Source organism: Cannabis sativa, chromosome 8 (assembly GCF_029168945.1).
Source record: "Cannabis sativa cultivar Pink pepper isolate KNU-18-1 chromosome 8, ASM2916894v1, whole genome shotgun sequence".
Lineage (NCBI taxonomy): Eukaryota > Viridiplantae > Streptophyta > Magnoliopsida > Rosales > Cannabaceae > Cannabis > Cannabis sativa.
The window spans coordinates 49,652,094-49,673,133 of record NC_083608.1 but is presented as its reverse complement, the minus strand read 5'-3'; the positions used below and the strand labels follow the sequence as shown (position 1 = coordinate 49,673,133).

At 29.7% G+C, this 21,040-nt stretch overlaps 1 protein-coding gene across 1 annotated transcript; it reads left to right on the top strand.

The window, feature by feature from the left end:
• Positions 1–4,222: 4,222 nt before the first annotated feature.
• Positions 4,223–18,911, top strand: LOC115700394 (aquaporin NIP2-2-like). Its single transcript, XM_030627953.2, has 5 exons — positions 4,223–4,476; positions 4,588–4,812; positions 17,713–17,907; positions 18,007–18,068; positions 18,344–18,911. Exons 1-5 carry the CDS (start codon positions 4,321–4,323, stop codon positions 18,603–18,605), a joined length of 900 nt encoding a protein of 299 aa, XP_030483813.1. The 5' UTR covers positions 4,223–4,320; the 3' UTR covers positions 18,606–18,911.
• The last annotated feature ends 2,129 nt before the right edge of the window (positions 18,912–21,040 follow it).

The window sequence follows — 21,040 nt, the reverse complement described above, 5'->3', positions numbered from 1 at the left end:
ATGTTATATATACAGTGGCTAGGTTTAAAGATTTCGTCTTCATATATATATGAAGAGATGAAATACTAATTAATGTCACTGATATATAGGTTAAATTTTATATATCTATAACTATATATAGTTCTGTTGAATTATAATGTATGTTATTTTTTAAATTAATTAGTACATCTTCTCCATATTAATTATACTACACTTACTTTTTCAATGTGCCAGTATAAATATATTAACCATGTATTATAACTGTTTTAGAAAAAATTTGTATTGTAAAAAAGTATAATGTGTGACAGCTTAATATATCATATTAAATTATCCCACATCCCTAATGTATGAAAAAATAATAAAATATATATATAAGAGGAATGAGCTACTCTTTTCATTGCCAATTAGTTTTGAGATGGAACCTCATTTATCTTATCCCAAATTCTAACACTTCTTTTATTGAAAATTGTTTTTAAGATGAAACTACATGATATAGCTAAAAACAAAACTCGTATCCAATCTAAAAATATAATAGAGACAATGGGGTCACCAAAATCTAAAAATTATTCCAAGAAGTAGAACTAAAAAAGTCACTTATTGTGATTTGAAGATAGTGAGCCAAAAAGAATGTTCATGTTCATCTTGCACATATAATGACAATGTGTGTGAGCTTAATTTATTTTTTATATAAAGTATGTTTTGAAATACTCATTTCATTATCAATTAATTTTAAAATGAAATCCTATCGTTCACTCTCTACTTTCTCCACCACGCTTCGGCATAACATGTGTTAGAACCAATCTTAATAATTTGACAAAATCCACACAGTTTCACATACTTTAATTCACTAAAATTTACATAAAATTAGTAAAAGTGTAATCAACATAATAATATACATAAGATTCCGTCAATTTGGAGAGTAGAATTAAATTGAGTAGGATTGGATATTTGTTATGGAATTATCTAAAGGACATTCATGAGAAAATGAATTCAACAATTATATATAATGATAACTGAAATTTATTGAAAATTTTATGATAAATTTAGCTTATTTGACCAATCCTAAGTTGTTGTTATCAAATGATCAACTCGTTCATTCTTCTCCTAAATAGGAATTAATAAGTACAATGCATTCTTGTTCACTTCTTGGCAATTTACACTTTTCTAATTTAGTTATCTCCAAAAATATATTATCATATATTTTGACAAATAAATATATAGAAACTACAAATTAATAACATATATGGTAGTTAGACTCTCATAGTTGTTAGGCTTGAGTATATTGCCAAGTTAGCGGGCTTGAAAGGTGTTACACAATATTCTTTTATTGGACAATAAGTGATGATTAAGAATATTGTGGTAATTAGACATAAATGGTGAGATGAAAAGGGATTGCATTATCACCATTCTTGCCTTACATATAGTTGGTCATTATTACAAAAAAAAAACTGCTATCTTTAGTGACAACCTTTTAGTCACAATATAAATTTTTTGTAATTAAATGAGACTTTTAGTTACAACAAAAAAGATACTTGCGACTAAAATATAATATTTAGTTACAAGTTGTCACTAATTTAGTTTTAGTCACAATAAATATTATGACTAAAAACACATTTAGTCACAACAAATTGTAATTTTTGTGACTAATACTTTTAGCCACGGATCTTTTAGTCACAACACAATAATGATAATTTATAATTAGCCACACAATTTTTTTATCTTTAGTCACAAATTATGTTGTGACTAAAAATAAGATTTTTTGTAGTGACATGGTGAATGAATGAATATATTTTCGGCCATAAATTGTAGGTCTTGCACCAGCTACAAATAAAAGATCTTAAATCGAATTGTAAGATGTGAATTTATTCAAAGGAAGTATCATTAGAAAAATCTTGAAATTATCTAAATATGTCACGAAGGGCTCAAAATCAAATTTGTAGGTTAAGATAGTGAAAAACGAGTCACAAAGTAGGAGCTCACAAAAGGTGTGAGAATTCAATTTAATTTTCCATTTCTATGCACGAACTTGGACATGATCAAGGAATAAAAGAGGATGTGACTGGAGAGTTGATATTACAAGGAAGACAGTTCTATTCATTTTATAGTTAGACAATTCAGATTGTATATAAAAGCTTTTGATTATTAATTAAAGCAGAGAAAATTCATAAAACTTGAGAGAGATTTCTATTGTTTTATGTGGAGTGTTTTTGTGTGTGTTCATTGGAGTTTCTTACTGTGTGGGATCATACGTCATTTCCAATAGATGGTATCAGAGCTTGGAGATCAAAAATCACATTCAAAGGATTCAACATTCTTAAAGATCGATCCAAGAAACAATGGGGAATGCCAAGTATGATCTAGAGAAGTTTATAGGAGAAAATGACTTCGTAGTGTGGCATGTCATGATGAGACCCCTCCTTGTTCAACAGGGTTTACAAGTTGCATTATTTGAAAAAAGGAATCTACCAGAGGGATTGAATCCAAAAGAAAGGATCGACATTCTTGTCAGGCTCATAGTGCCCAACATCACACTAATATGTCACCATATAATTAGTTAGTGGTTCGCCATATATAATTTATTATATTAATGTGTATGAACCGATTTTAAAATACATCAATAATAATATTTAGGCTATTAGTAATTTTTCCTCCTGAACTTTGACATGTAGTAAATCGTTCCCTCTGAACTTTTTTGGCCGTTAAAAATTTCTCCCGAACTATTGAGATTGTTAAATTTAAGAACTTTTGTCTAATTTCATTTAATTTTACTGTTTCAGTGATTGTTTATGTACTATACCATGCTCTCGAGACTTTGATATCTACCCAATCATGCCCCTCAAACTTTGATATGACTAAATCATGCCCCTTGAACTTTCATCCATGTTAGAATTTTTTTACTAAAATTAGACAAAAATCTTTAAATGTAACAATCTCAATAGTTCGGGGGAAATTTTTAACGGCTAAAAAAGTTCAGGGGGCACGATTTAGTACATGTCAAAGTTTAGAGAAAAAAATTACTAATTAACCTAAATTTATGTTGCCTCTTATAATGTTTTGCATCTTAAGGTTAAAGTGTCTTATAGCATTTATCAATTTGTAAATGGCCCTGTCAATATTTAAGAATAATAAATTATTTATAATATATGGCTGCGAATATTCCGTTTATTACCACCTGCCTAAAGCAGAAACCCTATCTTTTGCTACTCTTCAACTTGCCTAATTTGAAGAGAAGTGATCAATCGAAGACCTTCTCACTAAATTAATCACTTTTTATTAATTGTGGGGCCAACCAATAAGACCAATTCAAACTCAAGCTATGTCCAAAGTGTTAACATGCATGAGTACAACTACTATATAATTAGCTAGTACCTCATAACAAATTATTGACATTTATTTTAATTAATTAACAGATGATGATCATATGTCCCCATGTGGTGTTGAGAGGAGATATTAATAAATTAAAAAAAAATAAGGGTAGAAATTATCATCTAATCACAATCACCAACAAATTTAAGTGCTAAAGAACTATATCTTTGGTAAGAAAGACACAAACAAGTACATATCATTATGTCATGGTTAGTTTTATTTATTCATATTATATACTCTAATCAAATTTATAATCATAAAATATATTTTATTTTAGCATTGTTATTGTGTACCAATAGTGTCTAATACCACCTAAAGGTATTAACGTGGTACAATTAGTTAGCAATATTCTCTAAAATTATTACCTTAAGTTAAAACATGATACTTAATTATACTAATAGCGATATGTAAAGACGGACCCACATGTATTAATGTGGGCTATAGCCCCACTAACAAAAATATTGTCTTTTAAAAAATTAAATGCATTCTTTTAATTTGATAATTATAGATCAAAATAGTAGAAAAAGTCCCCACAAAATTAAATAAATTTAGTAAGAGTAATTATAATATAGGTATAAATATTTTTTGATGATAAATAAGCTCCCACACAGTAAAAATTTTAGATCTGTCACTGACGATATGACAATGAGAAAGGTGTTAGGACATATTTTTATTTGTAGAATATGTATAACCCCTTTAATTTTCTTCTTCAAATTATATGGGTAAAAAAAGAAAAAGTCTTCTTGATGAATTATAATTGGGATGACCTAGTGGGAGGCCTTTGTCATTAAAAAAATTGATGACATGGCACGATATGTAAAGGCTACTTTGTCCATAGCACAATTGTTCTCTATTTAAGCCAACTTTCTCAACCCTATTAATGCATGAAAAACACCCAACTTTATTATTAGAGCTAAGTCTAAATTAAGTACTTCTTCACTTTCTTTTATAAGACTAATTAATAGTATTTTTATTATGGACACAATAGATCAATCAGTTTCTAGAGGTATGAGTGGTCGTGACACAAATGAACTGACCTCTAGTTTGAATCCCAAACCTCAAGCTGAGGATAACACTTCAGGTTTCTGGGCTCTATATAAGGACCACTTCGAACCTGGTCTTTTTAGAAAGGTATATATATAAATTGACATAACTAATAAATGCTATATATATTTTTCTACGTACGTAACTTTGGCCACATGAGCCATGCACATGCATCATCATCGAGTACTTAATATGTAGATGTTGGCTGAGGTGGTATCAACGTTCCTGCTGGTGTTCATGACATGTGCTGCGGCTGCCATTAATGGAAGCGATGAACGGAGAATATCGCAACTGGGAGCATCGGTTGCCGGTGGTCTTATCGTGACGGTGATGATTTACTCTGTTGGTCACATCTCCGGTGCACATATGAACCCTGCTGTTACTATTGGTTTTGCATCTTTTCTCCGCTTCCCATGGAAACAGGTATATATTTTATAATTATATATATTTTTATATAATTAGTTAGCTGATCCATTCTAATTGTTTATGTTTCTATTTGAATTAATCATTTTATTGTATTGTTTCTTTTAAATTACGTAAGCTTATTTGAAAATTTGCCCTCGATCGCTACTGAAAAAGTCGTCACTTTGCTTTCAGTTGCGACTTTGTTATCGTTGCGAGGACTTTCAAATGTGCTTGCTAACAATGTGTTAGCTCGTCGTTGAAAGTATGTCGTTGTTGCATTGCGAGGACTTTCAATGTATTTGCTAACAATGTTTTAGATTATCGTTGAAAGTTTGTTGTTGATGCCTGGCAAGGACTTTCAATGTACTAGCTAACATTGCGTTAGATCATCGTTGAAAGTTTGTCGTTGTTGCATATCGAGAACTTTCAATGTACAACTAATATTGTGTTAGCTCATCGTTGAAAGTTTGTCGTTGTTGCATTGCGAGAAACTTTCAATGTACAGCTAACATTGTGTTAGCTCATCGTTGAAAGTTTGTCGTTGTTGAATAGCGAGAACTTTCAATGTACAACTAATATTGTGTTAACTCATCGTTAAAAGTTTGTCGTTGTTGCATAGCGAGAACTTTCAATCATGTACAACTAATATTGTGTTAGCTCATCGTTAAAAGTTTGTCGTTGTTGCATAGCGAGAACTTTCAATGTACTTGCTAACAGTGTGTTAGCATATCGTACGTTGAAAGTTTGTTGTTGCAAAGCGAGAACTTTCAATGTACTTGCTAATAATGTGTTGGCTCATTGTTAAAAGTTTGTTAGAGCTTTTAGTGTACCTGCTAACATTGTGTTAGCTTAATTATCGTTGAATGTTTATCGTTGTTGCTTGTTAGCGAGGGCATTTGTGCTTACTAACGGTGCGTTAGCTCGTCGTTGAAAGTTGTTGTCGTTACTTGGAAAGAATTTTGACTGTACTTGTTAATAATATAAGATTTACTCACTATATATAAGTTTGTTGATAATTTTCTTAATTATACAAGAAGTTATTAGTACTAGCAAGAACAGTACTCTTACGAAATTAAAATTTTTCTATGGAAAATATTCAATCTGATGATAATTTGAAGATTTATGATACTAATTACTAGAATAAATCAAATTTGTCCCCCCTAAAATTTTGACCCTTCTATAGAGTTGTCACTAAATTGTTTTTTTTTTTTTTTTTTTGCAAAAATTTCCCCACTATAAAAATGTTATTACCTATAACTCATGAACTAATATATAACCAAATTGGTTTAAATAATGAAATGTAACAATTTATATTGTTAGAAGGCAATTTTGTAATAAAGAATAGCTTATGGGACGGAATTTAGGAGTACTGAAAAATTTTTATTTATTCTAATTACTATGTATGAAAAATACTAGTATATCTGTATAATCATATTTTATTTTTTGATGAACTGGAATATTTTATTACACCAAAATTATTTTTTACAAACTAAAGAGATTTTATAATTAGCCTCAAAATACTTTCTATACAAGATTGTAATTTGTGCATGTTTTTTATAGACTATTATGGAAGATCGATCATTTTACATATACGTTATTACACTAAAAAAAAGAAAAAAAAACACTACTTTTAGTGACAATATTTTAGTCACAACATAAATTTTTTTACTAAATTTGAGTTTTAGTTACAACAAAAAATTACTAAAAATACATTTTGCCACAATAAATTGTGAATTTTGTGACTAATTCCTTTAGTTACGGACTTTTAGTTACAACATAAAAATATTAATTTATAATTAGTCACAATTTTTTTACTTTTAGTCACAAATTTTGTTGTGACTAAAAATAAAAAATTTAGTAAAAAGATGAGAGTTTAGAAAATGATCTCACAACTTACCATACATGTCATAAAAGATACTATGTCGGGATGAAAACTAGTCGATAAAGGTCTTCCTTGTATATTTAGGGATGAAAACTCATTATAGAAAATTATTAATTATTTTACATCTCAACAAACAAGGGTGTGGCAAAGTTTTAAGCATATGTAGGATAAAAACTATTTTTGTACAACAATAATATCTACATAAGACTTCCAAAATAGTTGGAGCTGCCACATTCATCAATTAAATTCAAATTGATATCATATAGTAACATTCATATATATTAATAAAAATGTTGTTATATGATATTAAAGTGTTTTACAATTTAATAATATCTTTTAAATACTTTATTAATGTGATTGTGAAGTACACTTTATGTGGTGGTGATATATAATTTATATATTAATGACTACAACTAGAGCTTTTTCAAAAAATTATTCACTCTAATTTTTTTTTTTTTTTTTTTTGAAAATGGGATACTCTATTTTTTTTTTTAAATATACATATCACTAAAAAAATTTATTTTACATCAAATTTTTATATTAGATCATGTAGATTTTATAAATATATTTTACATCATTGAAACAGTATATCCTTAAATATATTTATTAATTAAAAGAAGAGAAAAATTTATTAAAGTAATTAATTCAAAGAAAGATATAAGAAAATGAGAATCAAATATTATTTTTTTGAAAAAAAAAAAATGTATTTGAAGATAATGTAAATCATGCACTACATGTATAGGATTTGAAGAATATAACTCTAAATAGAAAAGGAATTAACACTATTTTTTATTAAAGAGATATTTACTATAGAGTTTGAATTAGCACTATATTTTCAATTAGAAAAGATATTTACTATAGAGTTTGAATTAACACTATATTGCTATTAGAAGAGATAATTACTCTTTGTTTTTTCAACTTTTTGGAAAATATGCTCTGTGATACAATATATAGTCATGTCACACAAGTGTTGAATTTGAACAAAAATTAACTAGTAATTGAGTTGTGAAGGGGAAAGTGTTATTACAACAAAAAAAAAAAAAAAATTATTTGTATTGGTTTTGATCTGACATATTAGTGCGTCAATTAGCTATTGACGCTTCATTTCTTTGATAGACAATCACGTCGTGTGGAATTAAAAAAAAATGTAAATGACTTTAGATGAAGAGTATTGTTATTAAGTATTATAACGTACGTCTAATACCGTCGTCAAGTACCCATTTCTTGATCCTCTTGAACCCACAGAAATTCGTAGATTATTATTATTATTATTATTATTATTATTATTATTATTATTATTAGAGCTCATCAAATAAGTTAGATTCATATATAGTGTATATAATTATTTTAAAAAAATATATATTATACATAGTCTACATAATTTGTAACTTTCCAAGAATATATATCATAATAATATAATGTATTATAATATACATTTCTATATATTAACTCACACGAAACACTATTTAAATAAGTATGTATATATTTACAAATATTATATTGACTTATTTATTGTTATTTTCTGCTTGGACGAGTCACAAATCGACAGACATCAATGCACAGGTCAACTAGATGGTTTTTCTAATTTTTCAATTCTGCAATATAAGTGTGCCCTATATAATTAAGAATGTTATAGTTTGTATTGGTCTAATAATTTTTTAATATAACAAACTATATTTCCATTATATTAAGAAGAAGAAATTTTGAATGTACACACAATTAATAGAGAAGAATTAATATTTAGTATATAGTATGTGCTAATTTTTATTTTTTTTTTTGAACACATAGTATGTGCTAATTAAAACATCGATTTCAATGTAGAGTTGAAATATAATATAGGGTGATTTTATAATATGCGCATTTCGACATGCAGTTAGAATAATATTTTAGTTTAATTTTTTTTTTTTGTTATATTCATGTACATTATATAGTTATTTATAAGATATCATACAAAATTTTGAGAAATTCGTAATAATTTACAATATAAAAAGTAATATTCAAACAATTTATTTCGCATGCATCTAAATTAAAATAGTCTTGCGTGCAACACAATGTTTGAACTTGTTTTCAATGTTTTTAAATTTTTCAAAATTTTTTAAAATTTTGCAGGATGTAATAACTATAATGTACATAACCATGAAACAGATAAGGGATGCATCGGTACATCTCTTTTAAAGGGTGCATTGTAAAATTTTGTATACATATAAAGGGCAATATATGAGCATTGCTATTGGGTACTAAGGTGCCTATATGACATGGTATTTTATAATTAGTTAGTAGTTTTTTTATAAATTTTAGTAAAACTCGATATTAAATTATACCAATAATAATATTACACCTTATAAGAATGTTAGCCACTCGTCCCTTTAATATTTCTCAATATATGTTGTAATATCCGCTTTCTTGGTTGAATAATTTTTTTTTTAGTTTATTTTGTTTGTCAATGGGGATAATTTATTATTTTGAATATTTATGAGTTTGGTGGAGTATGAAATTTTTCTTAGTGACAATAATTTTTTTTATTATTTTTATTTCGTTTATTTTTGTTATTTTATTTTGAGGGTGTGTGTAATGCTAGATAAATAATTAAATTATTGGAGATAATTTAATATTTTATTATTTGTGAATATTATTGTAGGTAAATTAATAATAAAAATATGGGTAAATATATTATAGCATATTGTCTAATTTATTATTAATAATAATAATATTATTACTATTACTATTATTATTATTAATACTAATATTATTATTACTATTACTATTATTATTATTTATTATTATTATTATTATTATTATTATTATTATTATATATTACTTCTACGTAGGTATGTATATATATATATTCTTTTTTTTTGTTTTTAAATTTTAAGTTGTTAATCTAGGGTTATATTAGGGTTAGGATTATATATAAGATGTTTATATGATTGTTTAGGGTTTGAAGGGTTTAAAAAAAAACAGTAGTGAGAGGCAGAGACTGAGAAAGAGAGAGAGCGGTTTGGGTCGAACGAAACCGAGTGGTGAGAAAGTGAGATTTCGGGTTGGTTGGATTTGAGAGTTTTGGGCTGCCTTAGATTATTTCATTGAGTTTTATTTCATCCAAGAGGAGTTTTAGATGCGATTAGAGGGTCTGTAATCGCACCATTCGACATACGCCATTATTACGTTCAAAATACCGTTCTTGAAACGGATCCGAATTTGAACGTGTTTAACTTGTTTCAAGGATCAAAGAAGGTTGTATTTGAGTTTTTGGGACCCTAAGGCTTGGTTTGGACGAAAAATAATGGAGCTTTGACGTCAAAAACACAAAACCAATATTTTGACACCATAAAAGGCGGTACACCGGAGCTAAAGAAGACAACTCTTTTAGGACGTAATTTAGTTGTTTCTTTGGACAAGATTGGATCGGTTTGAGTTTCTGGGCATTGTGGGGATCATTCCTAATTGAAAGGAGGCGTCGAAAGCAAGAAAAACGGGAGTTTGGAACTCACCGTGGCCGGAGAAGACGACCCGCCGGCGAAACTCCGGCGAAGCTCCGTTCAGGGGTTTTTAAAGGTTTTATTCCAGATTTTTTCTTATACTTGATTTGTTTTAGGTATTTTTAGGTCTACTATGAAGTTTGGGAATTTTCTTGCAATTATTTGATTTATTATGAATTATTTGGTTTATGTGTTAAATTAATTAGGAAAAATACTTAGATTACTCAGAAAAATCTAAATATATTTTATATGATTAGTTATGAGATATAAACTATTGCAAAATTGGTAGATTCGAATTTCAGTTAATTTTGTAATTTTCACGAATTATTTGTGTTATTTATTAAATTAATTATGAAAAATACTTAGGTTGCTCAGAAAAATCTAATTTTATTTTCTATGATTGGTTATGGATTATAAACTGTTACAAAATTGATAGATTAGGTTTTCGGTCGATTTTGTATTTTTCATGAATTATTTGTGTTATTTCTAAAGTTAATTATGAAAAATACCTAGATTATTCAGAAAATTAAAAGTTAATTATTTAGGGCTTAGTATAGAGTATAAACTGTGTTAGAATGGTTAGATTGGGTTTTCAATCATTTTTGTATTTTTCATGAATTTATTTAGTTAATACTTAAAATAATTATGAAAAATAGTTAAGTGATGCTAAAACAGTAAAATATATTTTTGTAATGCTATTTACTACCTATGGTACGAATTAAAAGGGTTTTTATAATTTATTAGTTGATGTAGGTATTTATTATAATTATTTGTGACTAAATAATGATTTAATTGAGTTTTAGATAGAGTAAATATTAAAAATTGTGTTCACTGCTTGGGAACTGTCAATATAATGTTACAATATAATTCTAGTCTATGAAATAAATTTAAGACTAGGTTGAGATGTTTTGTTATTTTATATATCTAAGTAATTGGTATTTATATACAGTTTGAAGTGTAAATTAGTACATGAATATGAATAATAAATTGTACGTGTATCTAGATTGATTTAATTACTTTTATAATCTGTATAAATGATTAAGAAATATGTTAGCTTCTGATTTTGATAAATAATTACATAATTGTATATTTGTTGATAAATAGTATTTTAGTAAAATTTCACGTAAAAAGTGTTTGTATGAGCACATGTTTTACGTTAAAAATATTCATATGGGTACATGCAATGTGTTGGTGTGAAATATATTGATAAATGGTTATGTATGGTGTGGCATGCAAGTAAAATTAGCTTATGTGTTACGTACTTCTACGTAGGTTTTTGTATGAGTACAGAGATTCATACTTGAATATATTTTGAATGTATTGTTGTGTTAATGAATATTTAGGATCTTGTTCTCAACAAGGAAATTCATTGAGGTGCTTGGAGTAGCAAGAAGGTGTTCTTAACAACTGAGGTAAGAAGAGTGGACATCTGTGCACAGGGTGTATGTTGAAACATACAACTGTATTATGGGTTTGTATTTACATGTTTTATTCTATGGTAGATTGTTGTTTTATGCTAATGTTATTGGTGTGTGATAGTGATAAGGCTTTTGAATGTTTGTGTGAGGATAGCACTTATAGGATAGGTTTTCTCGTTGGTGTGAGCATAAGATCATAGGATATATATATTTTTGGCCGCTTGTATGGGTTTACTTGCAGTTATCCTATCATGGGTGGGTACAACTTGTGATAAGGGATTGCCCCGTTGGATGCCGAGTGTGAGAACAAGCACGAGGCAGGCAGTTACACTTCATGTCTGATCAACATGAGTGGGAGTATGTTATCGTATGTGAGGACAATGTGCGATAAGATACTGTGTGTTATGTGTGTGAGTATAGCATGCATTAAGATTACACTGTGATATGATGTTCTATTATATTTGAGAATAGTATGTGATATGATATGTTGGTATATGAATGCTAGCATGGTATGAATTAATTTTACATTGTGATGTTATTATGTTTATGACTATGTTATCTAGTTGGGGAGTTATGTCCTACATAGCTCTTCTTGCGGGCGTTAGCTCACGGGTACTGTGTGCGGGTAAGGCAAAACTATACAGTGAGGGTGGCGAGCTCGAGGCATGGATTACATGTTAGGGGATTGTCACGATGTTTTGGTTTGAGAATATTTCTTTAAAGATTATGGCTCGATTACTTTTGTAAAAGTTAATGTTTAAAAATTTATAAAGGAATCAAGAGTTTTTGTTTTAAAATAATGAGATCTCATGCTTTAATTATTTTCAATAAATTAGTTTATTGTTTTTCTATAAATGGTTTTAAACGGACTAGTAAGTGTGACGTCTCGGGAAATCGGGCGTTACAATATGGTATCAGAGCAATACGGTCCTAAAGAGTGTGGTTAGCCCTAACATGTAAAGTTCATTGCCACGAGACGAGCTCGACTCACTGTACTGTAAGTGGTTATTACTTACGATTAAGTTATCTTTAAATTGTTCATGTAGTGTTGTGATATTCTTCTCATCTAAAGGTGATGGTCAAAATGTTCCTTCTTGATATTTTTTAGGTTTGTGTGGTTTAGGAGTTTGAATATGCCTCCTAGAAGGTCAGTCAGATTAGGTCGAGGTCGGGGTCGAGGCCAAGGCCAACGCCGAGATAGAGGCCAAGAGAATGGAGGGATCAATGAACCACCACAAGCACCACATGGATGGGAAGAGCGCTTTGCTGCACTGGAAGAAACTATTCGTAGGCAGAATGAAGAACTTCGTCAGCTGAGACATCAACCGGAGCCGCCAGGGCCAGAAAATAGAGACCCACCACCGCGGTGGTATATCCCGCCGTAGAGGCTAGACACGAGATGTTAGCAGAGAGGTTTCGAAAACAACACCCACCCGAGTTTGAGGGAGGCATAGACCCAGTGGTGGCTGAAGAGTGGATGAGTCGCATAGAAAATATTTTGCAGATGCTAAGGGTCAATGGGAATGACCGAGTGAAGTGTGCATCATACATGTTGAGGAAAGATGCTCGTATCTGGTGGGAGGTGGTGGAACAAACAAAGGATGTAAATACCATGAACTGGGATGATTTCAAAAGGGTCTTTAATGAGAAATATTATAACACAGCAGTGTTAGCAGCAAAGGTTGATGAATTTACGGGATTAGCCCAAGTGGAGCCTTATCAAGTTACAGAGTATGCACAAAAATTTGATAGACTGGCAAAATTTGCTCCAGATTTGGTACCTACTGATAGAGTGCGAGCACATCGATTTGTGGAAGGCCTGAAACCAATGATTGCTCGGGATGTAGAGATTGTGTCAAGGGGTCAATTCAGTTATGCTCAAGTTGTCGAAATGGCTCTTACGGCTGAGCGAAGTGAAAACAAAATTTGGAAAGAAAATGCTGCTAGGAGGGAATCTAAGAAAGGTGCAGCCAATTCTAATGAGTACAAGAAAAGGGGACAAGATCAGCCCGGACAATCAAGTCAAGACAAGAGGTACAAAACTGATAACGACCACCGATCCAATGGAAACAATGGACGCAATGTTCCAGAATGTCCTAAATGTACTAAACGTCATCTCGGAGAGTGTAGGGCAAATGCATGTTACAAATGCGGAAAAGAAGGTCATATTAAACGTAATTGTCCATTGTGGGGACAAACTGAGAACAAGGAAGATTCAAAGGAAGACGATAAATATGTTCCAGCGAGGGTCTTCGCTATAAAAGAAGCAGGACAGGGTGATGACAAGTGCTGAGGTGTAAGACATTGAGTCTTCGCTTTCAAAAAAAAAAAAAAAAAAAAAAACAAAAAGAGTCGAGTAGAATTTCGGGACGAAATTTCTTTTTAGGAGGGGATAATTGTAATATCCGCTTTCTTGGTTGAATAATTTTTTTTTTAGTTTATTTTGTTTGTCAATGGGGATAATTTATTATTTTGAATATTTATGAGTTTGGTGGAGTATGAAATTTTTCTTAGTGACAATAATTTTTTTTATTATTTTTATTTCGTTTATTTTTGTTATTTTATTTTGAGGGTGTGTGTAATGCTAGATAAATAATTAAATTATTGGAGATAATTTAATATTTTATTATTTGTGAATATTATTGTAGGTAAATTAATAATAAAAATATGGGTAAATATATTATAGCATATTGTCTAATTTATTATTAATAATAATAATATTATTACTATTACTATTATTATTATTAATACTAATATTATTATTACTATTACTATTATTATTATTTATTATTATTATTATTATTATTATTATTATTATTATATATTACTTCTACGTAGGTATGTATATATATATATTCTTTTTTTTGTTTTTAAATTTTAAGTTGTTAATCTAGGGTTATATTAGGGTTAGGATTATATATAAGATGTTTATATGATTGTTTAGGGTTTGAAGGGTTTAAAAAAAAACAGTAGTGAGAGGCAGAGACTGAGAAAGAGAGAGAGCGGTTTGGGTCGAACGAAACCGAGTGGTGAGAAAGTGAGATTTCGGGTTGGTTGGATTTGAGAGTTTTGGGCTGCCTTAGATTATTTCATTGAGTTTTATTTCATCCAAGAGGAGTTTTAGATGCGATTAGAGGGTCTGTAATCGCACCATTCGACATACGCCATTATTACGTTCAAAATACCGTTCTTGAAACGGATCCGAATTTGAACGTGTTTAACTTGTTTCAAGGATCAAAGAAGGTTGTATTTGAGTTTTTGGGACCCTAAGGCTTGGTTTGGACGAAAAATAATGGAGCTTTGACGTCAAAAACACAAAACCAATATTTTGACACCATAAAAGGCGGTACACCGGAGCTAAAGAAGACAACTCTTTTAGGACGTAATTTAGTTGTTTCTTTGGACAAGATTGGATCGGTTTGAGTTTCTGGGCATTGTGGGGATCATTCCTAATTGAAAGGAGGCGTCGAAAGCAAGAAAAACGGGAGTTTGGAACTCACCGTGGCCGGAGAAGACGACCCGCCGGCGAAACTCCGGCGAAGCTCCGTTCAGGGGTTTTTAAAGGTTTTATTTCAGATTTTTTTCTTATACTTGACTTGTTTTAGGTATTTTTAGGTCTACTATGAAGTTTGGGAATTTTCTTGCAATTATTTGATTTATTATGAATTATTTGGTTTATGTGTTAAATTAATTAGGAAAAATACTTAGATTACTCAGAAAAATCTAAATATATTTTATATGATTAGTTATGAGATATAAACTATTGCAAAATTGGTAGATTCGAATTTCAGTTAATTTTGTAATTTTCACGAATTATTTGTGTTATTTATTAAATTAATTATGAAAAATACTTAGGTTGCTCAGAAAAATCTAATTTTATTTTCTATGATTGGTTATGGATTATAAACTGTTACAAAATTGATAGATTAGGTTTTCGGTCGATTTTGTATTTTTCATGAATTATTTGTGTTATTTCTAAAGTTAATTATGAAAAATACCTAGATTATTCAGAAAATTAAAAGTTAATTATTTAGGGCTTAGTATAGAGTATAAACTGTGTTAGAATGGTTAGATTGGGTTTTCAATCATTTTTGTATTTTTCATGAATTTATTTAGTTAATACTTAAAATAATTATGAAAAATAGTTAAGTGATGCTAAAACAGTAAAATATATTTTTGTAATGCTATTTACTACCTATGGTACGAATTAAAAGGGTTTTTATAATTTATTAGTTGATGTAGGTATTTATTATAATTATTTGTGACTAAATAATGATTTAATTGAGTTTTAGATAGAGTAAATATTAAAAATTGTGTTCACTGCTTGGGAACTGTCAATATAATGTTACAATATAATTCTAGTCTATGAAATAAATTTAAGACTAGGTTGAGATGTTTTGTTATTTTATATATCTAAGTAATTGGTATTTATATACAGTTTGAAGTGTAAATTAGTACATGAATATGAATAATAAATTGTACGTGTATCTAGATTGATTTAATTACTTTTATAATCTGTATAAATGATTAAGAAATATGTTAGCTTCTGATTTTGATAAATAATTACATAATTGTATATTTGTTGATAAATAGTATTTTAGTAAAATTTCACGTAAAAAGTGTTTGTATGAGCACATGTTTTACGTTAAAAATATTCATATGGGTACATGCAATGTGTTGGTGTGAAATATATTGATAAATGGTTATGTATGGTGTGGCATGCAAGTAAAATTAGCTTATGTGTTACGTACTTCTACGTAGGTTTTTGTATGAGTACAGAGATTCATACTTGAATATATTTTGAATGTATTGTTGTGTTAATGAATATTTAGGATCTTGTTCTCAACAAGGAAATTCATTGAGGTGCTTGGAGTAGCAAGAAGGTGTTCTTAACAACTGAGGTAAGAAGAGTGGACATCTGTGCACAGGGTGTATGTTGAAACATACAACTGTATTATGGGTTTGTATTTACATGTTTTATTCTATGGTAGATTGTTGTTTTATGCTAATGTTATTGGTGTGTGATAGTGATAAGGCTTTTGAATGTTTGTGTGAGGATAGCACTTATAGGATAGGTTTTCTGCTGCTGGTGTGAGCATAGCACTGCAGGATATATATATTTTTGGCTGCTTGTATGGGTTTACTTGCAGGTTATCCTATCATGGGTGGGTACAACTTGTGATAAGGGATTGCCCTGTTGGATGCCGAGTGTGAGAACAGCACGAGGCAGGGCAGGTTACACTTCATGTCTGATCAACATGAGTGGGAGTATGTTATCGTATGTGAGGACAATGTGCGATAAGATACTGTGTGTTATGTGTGTGAGTATAGCATGCATTAAGATTACACTGTGATATGATGTTCTATTATATTTGAGAATAGTATGTGATATGATATGTTGGTATATGAATGCTAGCATGGTATGAATTAATTTTACATTGTGATGTTATTATGTTTATGACTATGTTATCTAGTTGGGGAGTTATGTCCTACATAGCTCTTCTTACTGGGCGTTAGCTCACGGGTACTCTGTGTGCAGGTAAGGCAAAACTATACAGTGAGGGTGGCGAGCTCGAGGCATGGATTACATGTTAGGGGATTGTCACGATGTTTTGGTTTGAGAATATTTCTTTAAAGATTATGGCTCGATTACTTTTGTAAAAGTTAATGTTTAAAAATTTATAAAGGAATCAAGAGTTTTTGTTTTAAAATAATGAGATCTCATGCTTTAATTATTTTCAATAAATTAGTTTATTGTTTTTCTATAAATGGTTTTAAACGGACTAGTAAGTGTGACGTCTCGGGAAATCGGGGCGTTACATATGTAATGCTTACGTAGTGGCACGATCTTGGTGTAATTCATAACAATTAGCTAGGTGAAAAAAACAATTATAATAATTTATTATTAATTATGATATAACTGATCAAAAAAATCATTCTACATTTTTGAAAGGTAATAAGATCGAGTTGACTAACTTCATTATATTTATTGAAGGTGATTATAAATTTATAAGCCTAGCCTTTTTATCTTGGATTAAAATTACTAACGTTTTGTATTAAATTAAAATATAAAAAATGTAAACATTGTATGTAAGAATATTGGTGTGTTCTAATATTATTAAATATATATATTGTGTAGGTGCCATTCTATGCATTATCTCAATTCACAGGAGCAATTGCAGCAGCATTTACACTACGTGCACTTCTGGACCCAATAGATCGAATTGGGACGACAACACCTTCTGGGAGTGATGTTAGGGCTTTGATAATGGAGATTGTTGTCACTTTTAACATGATGTTTATCACTTCTGCTGTTGCAACTGATGCTAAAGCCGTACGTATATATATATATATATCATTTAATGTGTACATATGTTGGATTATTAATTAATTAATTTGGACTAATTAATTAATTAAAACAATATAATTGCAGGTGGGAGAGCTGGCTGGTTTGGCTGTTGGTTCATCAGTTTGTATAACATCAATTGTTGCTGGGTACGTAATAACTCAATTTTTAAATTAAAATCTATAATAATCATATTCTACCAAACTAACTATATTTCGTTTAACATTTTGTTAAAATTATAATAAATTGAACCTTATTTTTTAAAAAAATGGTAGAAACAAATACAAAAAAAATGCAACTAGTCTAATTATTATAACCATCAAGTTATTATTAAGTTTTATCATTCAACAAATTGAAAAATAGTAATTACCCAAAACAAACTCACATCAAATATTGATTGTAAATTTGTGAAATTATTATTCAGGCCAGTTTCAGGTGGATCTATGAACCCAGCAAGAACATTAGGACCAGCAATTGCAAGTAGAGAGTTCAAAGGGCTTTGGGTGTACTTTATAGGTCCAGTTGCGGGAACATTGCTTGGTTCATATGTTTATAAGGTCATTCAGTTGAGTGAGCGTAAGCCCATCATTTCTCCCACCTTTTCGCTCAGACTTCGTCGTATGATGAGCACTACTACTACTGACACTCCCCACCTTGACAACAAACGCCCATCTACTTCTGTTTAATTCAAATAAAAATACTATTTATTAGTATGTTTGTTTGGTTTGGTTGTTTGTTAATTTTAGTCACCAAAAATAAAATTAATTAATGACTCGGTTGGATCGATCGATCAGTGATTAATTGTATGCATGTGTTTGAAAGTGATCACATATATTGTTGTATATTGTGAGTACTGTTTCTCTAGCTATAGCTTAATTATAAGAATCTATTAATGCTTTAAATTATGTGTGTAAGATCTTGCGACTGAAAGGTGTAATATATATATATGCATGGCTACAAATGTGAATAAAGACTTTCTATCGAAATTTCTTCAACACTATATATCTCTATTCTTGTCATATATATTGCATAGCTATAAAAAACTTTCTAAATCTGCATTCAATAATGCTTTTATTTGATTTTCTCACAAAATCCTAATTCCTAAAGACTACAGTTCATTTTAGAAATCAACCAATCTTAGTCGAAGATTTATTTCTTAAAAAATAAATCTATATCTTCTAGTTTTCCCAATCAAATCGCTATAATTTTGTATTAATGGTTATACTCTCCTAGATGAGAATCTTTATGTCAAATTAATTTGAAAAATTCCTTTAAATTAATAAACTTTAACTATATATATATATATATAGTTCCATAAGAGTATCATTATTAGTTATTAGTATTAATGTTGAACAGTATGATCAAGAAATGACACCTTGGGAATTAATTAATAATTTTTATAATGATTATTAGGTTAAATTATATAACATCAAATATCAAATTACATGTCTAGTGTTAGATCATGGCCATTTAAGCAATCCACTTGCGGATGTGGATTTTTCTTTTAACAGTTTCTAATTGTACTTAGTGATAGGTTTTACTAACGGTCCTAATTCTATTCTATTATTGATATTGTTGGGTGTGCAAAATTATTAAAGTCTCACATTGACTAGAAATAGGAAGGATCATGAGTATTAACGATGGGCATATCTCTATAGGTATAGAGCCTTTTGGGAAGGTGCCCAAAAATAAAATCGTGAGGACTTAAGCCCAAAACGAACAATATCATACCTAGAGTAGAGATGGATGGTGTCTGGCGTCCTTAACAAGTGGTATTAGAATCAGATCACAACATTAACCGTGTGAATGAATTCTTTGAATCTTCTTAAGGTGATGAACTTTTGTGTAACCTCACGATTGAAGATATGAATGGTACCTTGTGTCGAAAGTCTTCTTCACAATGAAGATCAAGCAGCGTGTTCTGTTTGATGATAGCGGTAGTGCAAGATGGAAGATCGTTGAGCGGAGGCTATATGGTCATGTTTGAGGGGAAAATTGTTGGGTGTCCAATCAAAGTCCTACATTGACTAGAAATGGGAATGATTATGGGTATATAAGGATGGGCATACAATGAAGTCTTTTGGAAAGGTACCAAAGAACAAGTGGTATTAGAGCTGAGGAGAATAAAAGAAATCAAGAACCCATGTTCTTTGAGATTAAGAAATTCTTTGAGATTAAGAAACACAAGCACAATTTGAGGAGGACAAGTTCAATGGTGAAAGATTAAAAGATTGCAAACCGATTCAGGGGTGAATATCAATCTTTCACATCCTTATGAAGCAGCCACAAGGTTTTGAAGACAAAACCAAAAAACCCAATTTTGTGTAAGGGTGTTCATAAAATAGCCGATCCAATTCAATCCGCACGATCCAATCTAATTCAATCTAATATTCGCACTTGTACTGATTTCAAATAAAAGTATTTTCATTGTTCAATGTTATTTCTCATTTTTAATCAATTCAATATGGTTTTACATTTGTTTTATTCTGCTCTCATCACAGTTTAGTTTACAAATTGTTTGGTTAATTTTGTATGTATGTTATTGTTGTTATGTTTACTTGATCTTATTCTTGATAGTGATTTCAATCACTGCAACATGGAATGATACATCAGTTGGTGTTAGACAAAAACATTGCTTTTCTTGTAATTTTAATGTCTCAAACTCAATTATAAAGCATGGAAATCCAAAAGTTATGCATTTACTACTTTAATTGAGTCTTAATAATCGTTTTATCATCTCTATCTTTCATTAAAATATGTGGTTATCCCTCTATCTTTCATTAAAATGTATGTTTAGAAATCATGGACTACTATAGCTAAATTCCTTAGTATAGCCTCCAATAAAATTGACATTTTTGTACTTCTCATTAACCAAATCAAACAATAAGAATCTCCAAATAATAGATGGTGACCAAAGTTGAGCATAAAAATTTTAAAATAATAATAATAATCATAATCCTAATAATGAAAAAGACACGAATGGTTATGATATTGATCAAAAGACTAGAAAGATTAAAGAGAGACTAAACATGTACCAAAGGGCCTAAGCCTAAAGTTACCTAACTAAAGGTGAAATTTGTAAAGATTGATTATGATAATGAGGAACATAATAATAAGTAGA